At 45.2% G+C, this 11,069-nt stretch overlaps 1 protein-coding gene across 1 annotated transcript in view; it reads left to right on the top strand.

Annotated features, from left to right (window-relative positions):
- Positions 1-489: 489 nt before the first annotated feature.
- WWC1 (WW and C2 domain containing 1) overlaps positions 490-11,069 on the top strand; it is a 133,215-nt gene continuing 122,635 nt past the window's right edge. The window contains exon 1 of the mRNA XM_075009711.1: positions 490-1,144. Within this exon, the coding sequence (XP_074865812.1) occupies positions 1,026-1,144 (119 nt within the window). The 5' untranslated portion in view covers positions 490-1,025. The remainder of the gene's footprint in view (positions 1,145-11,069) is intronic.

Genomic DNA, 11,069 nt, shown 5'->3' with positions numbered 1-11,069 from the left:
GCTCCCTGAGGCTTGCTTTCTGGTGGGGGGGAGAGAAAGGGAATGGGTGGGAGGAGACCACTCTGGGAAATGCGCCCCCCAGCGTGCACCAAAGCCCCAGCTGCCCTGAGCTGGCTACTCCTTTTGGGACTTTCTGGGTCGGAATGGAACAGGTTAGACTGCGAACTCCCCGAGGTAAGGGCTAGGGCCGTCTGAGGCTGTGTACACAGCACTGGCACCTCGGGCTCAGCAAACAACCCTGTGCATGCGCCAGCTTACAGCTGTGCTAACCCGGGGTCAGTGTTTTACCAGGCCCAGGCTCAGGCTCAGGCTCAGAGAGGGCGGGAGCCAGGGACGGCGTCCTTCCCCGCAGCACCCTGCTCTAACCATTAACCCACTCTGCCTAGGGCCGAGGCTAGCGCCAAACGCCCCCAGCTCGGCCCCACGCTGGGCGGAGGGGAGGAGCCGCTGAGCGCCCCAGCTGGTGCCCGAGGCAGGTGCTGCTCGGTGCCCAGCCCCCAGCGCCTCCGCGGCTGGGCAGAGGGAGGGGCCGGGCGGCGCAGTGCCCACCCCCGTGCCCTGGATGGGGGAGGCGCCTGCCTGCCTGCCTGCGGGGCGCCCGTGTTTACTCGAGCGACGGCACCTGCCTTCCCGGAGCACCTGGAGGCGGCCGGGCCGGATCGGATCGGATCGGACAGAAGCGGGCCGGGCCGGGCCGGCGGGAGAGGAGCCGCCCCCGAGTCCCCGAGCCGGGCGGAATATGGAGGCGTGAGCGGGGCGCTGGACAGCGCCGGGAATCTCCCGGCTGCCCCCGCCAGGCGCCGCTCTCCGCGGCCCCCGCCCCAGCGCCTGGCGTCGCCCCCGAGCGGAGGATGTGACTCCCGCCGCGTCCTCGCTGCGGCGGCCGGGCTGGGCGGCGCTGCCCGCCGGGCTGCGGGCCTGGCAAGCAGGGGGCCTCCTCGCCCGCCCCGCGGCTGCCTCCCCCTGCCGGCCCGGCTGCTCCGGCTGTAGCTCTGCATGGGGCAGCCCAGCCCGGCGTGGGGACCATGCCCAGGCAGGAGCTGCCTCTGCCGGCGGGCTGGGAGGAAGCCCGCGACTTCGACGGGAAAGTCTATTACATCGACCACACCAGCCAGAGCACCAGCTGGATCGACCCGCGCGACAGGTAGGAGCGAGGCCGGCCCGGGCGGCCGGGCCCTCGCTGCCTTTCCGGGCGGGGGCGGACAAAGGGCCGGAGGCGAAGGGAAAGAGGGGCTGGTCGGGTGGCCGCGTGTGTGTCTCCGCAGCCGGGGCTGCTGCTGCTCTCGCCCGCGGCGCGGCGGGAAGGGGCTCGGTTCCCAGGCGTCGGAAAGCAGCCGGCAGGGGGGCAGGTCCGCGCGGCCCCGACCCCCTCCCTGCGGCGGGGAGCAGCCCCGGGGGGCTGGCCTAAGTGACGGAGAGCCTCTGAATTCCTTCCTCGGGGGCCCTGCGAGGCTGGACTCGTTGACTCCCAGGGCTGGAAGGGACCTCAGGAGGTCATCGAGCCCAGCCCCCTGCCCAGAGCAGGATCGACCCCAACTAAGTCATCCCAGCCAGAGCTTGGGCAAGCTGGGACTTAAAATCCTCCAGGGATGGAGATTCCACCACCCCTTCCAGTGCTTCAGCACCCTCCTGGGGAAATAGTTTTGCCTAATACCCAACCTAGATCTCTCCTCCCCCTGTAGCTTCAGACCATTGCTCCTTGTTCTGCCGTCCCTCACCACTGTGAACAGCCTCTCTCCATCCTCTTTACAGCCCCACTTCAGGAAGTTGAAGGCTGCTATCAATTCACCTCCTCACTCTTTTTTTCTTCTGCAAACTAAATAAGCCCAAGTTCCTCAGCCTCTCCTAATAGCTCATGTGCTTCAGCCTCCTAATCATGTTCCTTGCCCTCTGTTGGACTTGCTTCAATGTATCCACATCTTATCTATACTTGGGGGGGGGGGGCAAAACTGGATACTCCAGATGTGGCCTCCCCAGTGCTGAATAGAGGGGAATAGTAACTTCTCTAGATCTGCTGGAAATGCTTCTCGTAATGTGCCCCAATATGCTGTTAGTCTTCTTGGCTATAAGGGCACTCTGTTGACTCGTATCCAGCCTCTCATCCACCATGATCCCCAGGCCCTTGACTTGTGATTAGCCTCAGGGCAGTAGCTGTGTAAGTCTGTGGCTTCACAAAACCAAAACCAAAACCAAAACCAAAAAAGCAGTCCTGTAGCACTTTAAAGAGTAACAAAATTTTATTAGGTGATGAGCTTCCCTGGGGCAGACCCACTTCTTCAGATCTAATGATAGCTTTCATGTTGAGGCAATTACATATTGTGCTATAGCCCAGAACCTGTGTTCAGCGACTCCTCTCATCCTAGATAAGGTTTTTAGCAAACAAGTAATTTGGTTCTGGTTGGCAAGTAAATGCATTGATCAACCATATTTATGTATTGGGCCAGATTGGAAATTCCAAGTGTTACCATAATACAAATTAAATATGGTCCAGGTTAAGACTAGATTCGCTGTACCTTGCCTCAGTGTATGGGATAGGGACTTTAGAGTCATAGGTGTGAGTATTGCCAGTTCTGCTGAGGAAAGACTAATACACACAGCTGAGGCTTAATTGAATAATATCAAGGTTTTACATTACTAAGTTCTATGGATCCAGAAAGAGGATCTTTACTCTTACAAATGTTCCCATGCTTGCACCCTACTCCACCCCAACCCTGCAGGAGTTGACTCCATTGAGGTGATTCAGCTTCAGGCCTTTATGAAGGAGAAGTATTTCTACTCCTGTAACTTTGGCGACTAAGAGCACTCATTAAAATGTTTTGTTTTGCCTTCTAATCATAAACCAGTGACTTCTTAAAGTTTTGATTCTTAAGTAGACCTACAGCATGAGACTGCTGTATTTTGACCCCAGGGAGTGTATCTTGGGATGTCCTTTCTGAGACTGGTGGTTTTAAGTATCAGAGAGGTAGCCGTGTTAGTCTGTGTCTTCGAGAACAACAAGAAGTCCTGTGGCACCTTATAGACTAACAGATGTTCTGCAGGACTGCTGGTGGCTTTAAGTTTGTCATACTATTAACAGTCTGCAATTTTGGGTTGCATTTCTCGCTAGCTAGACAGGTGCAACTTGACTGCTTGCCTTTAGTCATTTTGAACTGCTGACACTCACAGTTGACTTTAGTCTTTTGTTTAAGTGTGTTAAACAGTGATGAGTAAGTGGCAGTGTAACAGCTACTTGGTAACCATTAGAATGTTAATGGAAGAGAGAGACATCCCTTGGCTGATGTCACGACCTTGTAATTGTTCTGTAGGCTGTAGACAGTGCACCTCTTACTCAGTTCCAAAATGCCCACTGCTTGAAGAGTTGCAAAGATCTGTTTAGTTATGCTAGCAATCATCTCTAAACTTCCCTTCTATCCAATTTAAAATCCATAAAGCCACCATCTTCTTCTCGTGCTTGTTCTTTTAAATCTCTTTGCAACCTGCCTCTGCCATGTCTAGAAATGATTTCTGGTTGGCATTGACAGGCAAAGTAGTCAGTATTGTCACAGTTTTGTTTTCCTTGCCCTTCCATCCCTTCTTCCCTCAAACTTACACTATAAATTTCCTGTGGCAGGGACTGGCTTTGTTATGGTCTGTACAGTGTTTAATATAATGGGGTTCTGATCCTTGACTGGGATTTCTAAGAGGTATTAAAAATATTTGGAGGAAGGGTACTTTTTTTTGCCTTTCGTTTCCCTTTTCTTTTCTATTCACAGAAGTGTCTTGTCCTCTTTGTTACTTCAATGCTGTTGCTATTCTTATTCATACATGCTATTCTTGTTAGCAACAGCAATTTCAGCATGTTTGATATTTGTATTGTGGTAATATCCAAAGACTGTCAGGACTGGGACAAAACCATGGTGTTCGATACAAACACTAGCAAGTTTTTGTTGACAAAACCCCAGGGTTGGTTTGTGTTTTTTTTTAACAAAACTGGTGGAATGTCCACATACACAATGCATTTTGTTGACAAAACTTGGCACTTTTGCTGGCAGGGGTCTGCCTCTCAGCCATGAGGTGTAATGCTGCTGTCGACAGATTCTGTCAATATAAAAGCTGCGTGGATGCCCTTGTGGGGGCCTTCTCTGGACAGACTGGGCATCCAGAACAATGAACGGCCCTGTCTGCTGTGCTTCCACGTGCCTGTTTTGTTGAGAGTTGCTGAGATTACAGCCACTCTGTGGACAGTGGAGTGCTCTTCTGATTGGTTTTTGTGTGTGGCCGCATTCTGTCGACAAATGTGTTGTAGGGAAGTCTCTTCTGACACTGAGTTCTGTCCACAGGTCGCTGTAGTGTAACCTTAGCCATAGAGGCTAGGGGGCAGGGATTAAGGATTTAACAGTGGTGACATTCTTATGCTATAGTATACTAGTGTTATACAATAGCATGTTCTCTGTTTTGGCCTATCTCTTTAAAACAAAATATCACAATCTAAATTCCCATAGGTTATTCATGGAGTGAGTCATCTCCCACAATGCTTTTCTGATCATTCTTGCATCTCCTTCTATTACTCTTCAGCTTCCTTCTTGACCCACTTTACTCTGAAGTGTGCACTATTCTTCTGTTGATAAATTGCATTCAAGGTATTAAAAGCACCTGCTCTGCATGTACTGTACCAGCTACTTTTCAGATGTTTTGTCTGCTTAAGTTTCTTTAAAAATAAGTTTCTTTTAAAATAACTAGCATGTGATCAGTTCAGTTTTCTTGCTGAACTATGGAAATGTCACAAACTCTCTATTCTACTATCAGAACAAAAAAGCAGTCAAGTAGCACTTAAAGACTAACAAAATAATTTATTAGGTGAGCTGGCTATGATCTGAAGAAGTGGGTCTGTCCCATGAAAGCTCACCTAATAAATTATTTTGTTAGTCTTTAAAATGCTACTTGACTGCTTTTTTTGTTTTGATAGTATATAGACTAGCATGGCTTTCTCTCTGTTACCTTTCAAATATATTGTTTCTTTAACAAGCAATATGGAGTGAGGCAAGACAGAATTTTAACAAATTTTAATTACTTACATGTTTACTGCTGCTGAAGAAGGGAACTGTGCCTCAAATAGTATGTTAGCATTTCTAAATGCTGTCATGATCTAAATTTATAAAATTTCACAGTTTGTACTTCAGCAGGATTCCTGCAGTGAATTAAATTCTATTTTTAGAAATTCTTAATCCAAAACAATTGTAAAGAGCAGAAGGTTTACAGAATGTTACTGTAACAATTTTAACTATTAAGCTCAGTCTTTCTTGTTGTGTGGCAATTGTAGGTCTGGTTCTAGATAGCCTTCTTAACTGATTATTTTTTCATAGCAAGTGATTCTTTGGATCAGTTTGTTGTTACGTTTCTCAAGATGCCCACAGATTGATTTGATTCCAATTCAGTTATTTATCTGATAGTTAGTCAGCTATGAGGATGAAAGATTTGTCTGGTTCCTGTGAAGCTTTACAGGATTTCAGGGAGCATCTGCATTCTAGGAGTAATCTTTTGTGTGCATACTGTACACAAAAGTAATCTGCTGAAGGTGAGGACTTCATTTTATGATTCCCCTTTATGTAACATCATTGATGAGTTGCGACTAATACCGTTGTTGCCAGCTTTTTGCCCACTTATAGTAAGTAAAGGGAGACCACGCAAACTTAAATTAATCCCAACAGTTTCCTGTACAGTACGTCCTTATGCTTCTAATGAAGCTAAAAACAAACCAAAAATCAGGTAGCAATAATGAGGATCAATAGTAACATCTAAGAATCCTGGTCTCTTCTCATCTAGATAACTGCAATAAAATACAAACAATTACAGCATACAGATGTGCACCTTGCTTTAGGTATAGCTTGTATAGCTCTTCTAGCACCCTCAGGATCTGACTGCTTGCTGAATGAGAGAAGTTACCTGCCCAGAGTAGGTCATGTTGTCTAGCAGCATTATCAACACTGCCACTGCTTACTGGGCTCTTAGAAGACATTTAGGGGTATATTACAGCTAAATAACAGCAGAGAACACTGAGAGCCAGGATTTCTGGCTGTGCACTAAGTTGATTGGACCACGGAAAACTTGGCCAGACCTATGATATGTAGTTGTTCTGCTAACTAATCTCATGTCTGATTATGGAGTTTGCTGGACAAGAGTGTTCTGGTTTAGAGAGGGTCAACCTATATGTGTTGTATTACTGCATCAACATGGACTGGGTATTTACTACTCATAACCAGGTTTTTCATTGTTTTCTATGAAACCAGACTTATGAAATTTCTTAATATCTTGTGGTATTGACAAGTCTTGAACCTGAATCTGTTTTTTACTGGTATGAATTAAGACTAATTAGTGAAGTCATTGAAGTAATCTTGGCACCAGCATGTTTTCAGACTGAAATGATTTTTTTAACCTAGCACAGTTACAAGTAACCTCGAAAATTACCATAACATAGTTCACTGTGCAGTTGATATCTCTATGCTAATAGTCAGCTTTGTTCTTTTTTTTTTGACAGAGGCCTTTCATGCAGCAAAAGGCAGAGATATGTTTTAAAAAAGAGTGGTTGGTGATAAAAGCACAGATATTATTAATATGCAGGTGGATATGCCTTTAAAATCCTTTCAAACACAATTCCTTCAAACTGGCCAGATTTCAAGTTTACAGTGTCTGTACAATATCTGGTGAATTCATACAGTGAGCCACAACTGGTAACTAGGACCAGAGACTCAACTTTTAAAGCTTCCCTAAGTCTTTCTTTCCAGCTTAATGTAGCTTAATAAAATATGATTAGGGATATTATATAAGGGTAGTGCTTAAGATTGTCTCTCTAATTTTTTGTTATATTCGTGGATATTGGATCTGTAGGTAGATGTGTTATGTTAACTGAAGCTTGTTAAATGAATTATCACAGAACTGTGCCTGGATGCAGACACAATTGAACACCAGAGTAACGAGGACATTTAGGAGAAAGAGGGTCCTATCATTATCTACAAGTCAGCTGAATTACTAGAGTTGATTGTATCAACTGAAATTATCCCATTTCCCCGTAGAAGAGAATCTTTGAAATTTTTTTCAACTGCCAGACGTTCTCTTGTCAATGAGAAGCATGATGTCACAGCATCCTGTTGCTTAATTATATAAACAGATCTCATGTATGACAGCACCAGAAGGATTCAGAAATTCACTGTCATCCAGGATAGTGTGAGCCTTTTGAAGCTGGCCTGAATTTCTTAAGCCTTAAAGGGATGAAGAAGGATAATGGTCTAACTAATTATGAGCTTCAGTTTTGCTGTCTCAGTTAATGGGAAGGATACCCAGGCATGTTGTGTCTTAATTGCTCAGTCTATGGATTTCTGAGGTCCTGGGATAAGTTGGATGAAGTACAACAAGGGAAGTTCAAAATAAGATTGTTATTCTGAGGAAACTCGTGCTCAATACACCTCCACATCAGTTCCCTCTGGTCAATCTTTTTCCACAAGATATACACTAGGAATTATTTCAGGGAAGTTCTGTGGCTTTATATTATAAAGGTGGTCAGACTAGGAAATCGGTAGTCCCTTCTGCCTTGACCTTCTTAGGTCAAAGCAGAAACAAGGGAGGAGGGGTGACAGTGGAGATGCATGTCTGCTTTCTCAGCTGGTGTCAATGCCTTGCAGAAAGAGAAGGATATATTAAGGATGGAAGAACTTTTGGAAACTCCTTTTTTGTGACAATGGATGTTTACATGATGGTAAATCTTCTCTTCCTCAGTCAACAGAAGTTTGACTAGAAAGCTGTCAGGCATTTCTAATGGCCTGCTAAATTACTTCACCTCATCAAGTGGCTTAGTCAGTGTGTTGCTGCAACATGAAGCTGAAGCAACTACTTATTTGTGAAACTAGGAATGATGAATTTTGTCTTTAGGGCTAATTCAGGATTAGGCTTCTTAGACTGCTGTTTCAAAGACCTGCATTATTCAATAATGCATGTTCCTGAAATGATTGTATTCTCTGAGTGACAGCTTCCTTTGTGCTGACACAGACCACTCAGCGTACATTTTGATACAGTACAACTAGAATTCTCATGGCCATTTTTCTAAAGCAGAAGACACCTACAATTTGGGCCGTAAGCCCTTTAAGCTGTTTTTATAACTGCTGCTTAGCTCTTATACAAGAAGAGAACAAAATCCCAAAAGCATGATAGTTCATACTGGTGTCTGATCTTTATATTTTGCTGTAAATCAGGAATTTCACCTTTACAAAATTAGGTTAGTTGAGACAAGAATCTCACTCATCCGTTAGAATAGGGAAGAGTTACTTTAATTCCAACAAAGGAATTGTCCTTCTGTCTTTGTGGGAGAATGAGGGTATATTTACACTTCCGAAGCCTATGAATAGCAGGAGTCTGATCAGTCTGAAACCCCCATGTCCATTTGGAATGGTGGAATATGTCCTCCACTGCCTTTTCCAACTCTACATCCTCATCACAGTGAATTGTTCTATGCTTTTATGCCATGATATGACTCAGTCTTCCAAGGCTATCTCAGAATGATGTTATCTGGATTCTAATTGGGTTGCTCTGATCACTAGGCAGTGAAAATGAACAAGATTCTGGCCAGTTCTCACATTTCTGCAAGTTGGCAAAGCTGTCGTAAGCACCAGAGGTACTAGAATGGTCTGCAGACTCAGGAATACAGGGAACAGGAATTAATCTTCAAAACTGGTGTGTAATCTCTTCAGTCCTAAAGGCTAGAAGCCTTTGTAGATTCAGAGTTTAGGTTTTGCAGAAGCTGATTCTTGCTGGGGATAGTTTTCTACTTCAAGCTCAAGTGGATTGCCAAGCCTTGTCTATGAACCTAAAGAATGGTTATACTCTTCTCAAAGGGAACAGAGCTTCCAGAAGTACATAACTAATAGAAGAAAGACACCATTTAGTCACAGTGCTGAAGTTTTATTTTCTGCAAGTTGAATTTTCTTGCACAGAGATTAAGATTGAACCAAATTTTTAGACTCTAGGATTTACTTAGTTTTGAAAATGCTGGCTATCAAAGGGTTAGCCCCGGCAGGAATTCGTGGATTCCAGTAGTCTGGATATAAACATTTTTCACTGCCTAGGGGCTGCACAAATTTGGTGTGATACTTCAGTTTTTCTTGGCTCTTCTGCTTGGTTTTACTTTTGAAACAAAACTTCACAGCCGCAAGTATACTTCTGTGATTCACTGTCCATCTCTGCTATTGGCAGCTCAGTGCATTAATCTTTTAGTGGAATGCAATTAAATTTGGCTAACTAAAATGTGAAAGCTCTCCAAATGCCTCAAAATAAAAGGGCAATGAGAAGCCCAAACAACAAATAATGGTGCAGGGCTGATTTGCAAATGAAAACCAATAGTTTAAGAAGAAAAAATCTCAAAGATGTGGGGCATCTCTCCTGTGCTTTTGTTTTGTTTTCAGACTACTTTCAGCATGCATATTGGAAGAAAGAAATGTGAGTTATGCAGCTTCAGGCTTTCCTAACCTAATGCCTACTCTTGCCCATTTTTATTGGTAGGCAGCCAAATACCCAGCTGTAGTTATGTGAATCAGTTTCCCCCTCACATATACACTCTCCAAAGATAGTAGTTTAATTCATTAGAGTGGTCTGCTTAAGTTACTGCTAAGAGCCAGATTACAGATTTCACAGGTCTCTGAGTCTAGCTGTGACTGTGTGGCTGATAAACGGAGTTGAGGTCTCCCCTTTTCCCGATTACAGTTTGAATGTAGAAGGGAGGGTCGTGTTCTTCAATTTGAAAACATTTGTAGGTCCTACCCCCAGAGCAGTAGGGTTCAGTGCATTGGTACAAGTGTCTATGTGTACACACATGCTTGAAGGGGGAGGATGGGAAGCAGAATTATTGAGGCATTCAAGACTTTGTTTAAGCAAGAAACACTGAATCTTCCAAGATGAACTGAATGTAATTAGTCAGGAGGTTCTTCTAACTGAAGCAAGTCAGTGAATCAGAATCTGAATAGGAAGCTAAAATCAGGTCTTCCGTCACATAAATTGAACTTTCTTTTGCTTATCTAAGACTAACACAACAAACCCAACATTGGAATTTGTAATCATTTTGTGTGTGTTGCAAAGATTTCCTATAGTACAGTATGCAGTTCTGTTTTTAGTTGTGTTAACACTGTCACATATGGATAAGGGGAGGGGCTTGACTCTCAAACATGTAGTTCACAGCTTACCCACTGAAGTATGAGGCTTTTGCTTTCATCTTAACTTTAGAAGTGTCTGTGACTAGTTTTATTTCAGCATTATAGATGCCATGTTTTTTTTTCTCCTATGTTAGATTCGTATTGCAATAAACTCTGCTTTAACTGCTATTCAATCTTCTGGAAATCTCAAAAAAGCAGCACCAGGATCAAAGGACCCACTCTGAATCCAGCTGCTGCCTGGGCAATGGCAAATATCCAGCAGCCCCAGTGATGGAGTGCCCCTGAGTTTCCTACCCAGGACAAATCAGCCCTGCTGAGGGGAGGTGCTGCAGTAGCTGGGTGGGGTGGGCTGCTCCAGCTGGTGTGGGACCCCAGAGGACCTCCCCAAGCTCACGGACACTGATGAGGTGAAACTGGAGATGGTGATTCAGCCACTGGAAAGCAGTATGCTGACTTCATGGGAGGGGAAGAGCCCCACCATTTGGGGTAGGCGTGATGGGAGCAGGAGGAGAGAAGGGCCACCTGGGAGAAGGTGCTGGTGAAGGAGAAGGGCACCTGGTGGTGCAGCCGGTAGTGGGAGGAGCTGCCACACCAGTCAAGCCATGAGCAGGAGGAGCTGCTGGCCCACCATGAGATGGAGGAGGAGGAGCTGAGCGAGGAGACCACTGCACTGCAGCAGGAATGGGACAAGAGCCCCTTGCAGACAGGCAGACAGCCACATCACAGACCCGGGGGAAGACAACTCTCCAGCATCCACAACATTTGAACATCTGGCAACCTCCCAGTTCCAGGGCTGCTGCATATGAAAGAGTTTACTGTAGAGAAGCAGCATTCCTTGCCTAATCCCTCACTGATCTCACTTCATGGTAACTGACAAGGGTGTGAACTGAAATACCA

Source organism: Carettochelys insculpta, chromosome 15 (genome assembly GCF_033958435.1).
Source record: "Carettochelys insculpta isolate YL-2023 chromosome 15, ASM3395843v1, whole genome shotgun sequence".
Classification (NCBI taxonomy): domain Eukaryota; kingdom Metazoa; phylum Chordata; order Testudines; family Carettochelyidae; genus Carettochelys; species Carettochelys insculpta.
The sequence above is the reverse complement of the archived record's forward strand: the minus strand, read 5'-3'. Positions and strand labels throughout refer to the sequence as shown.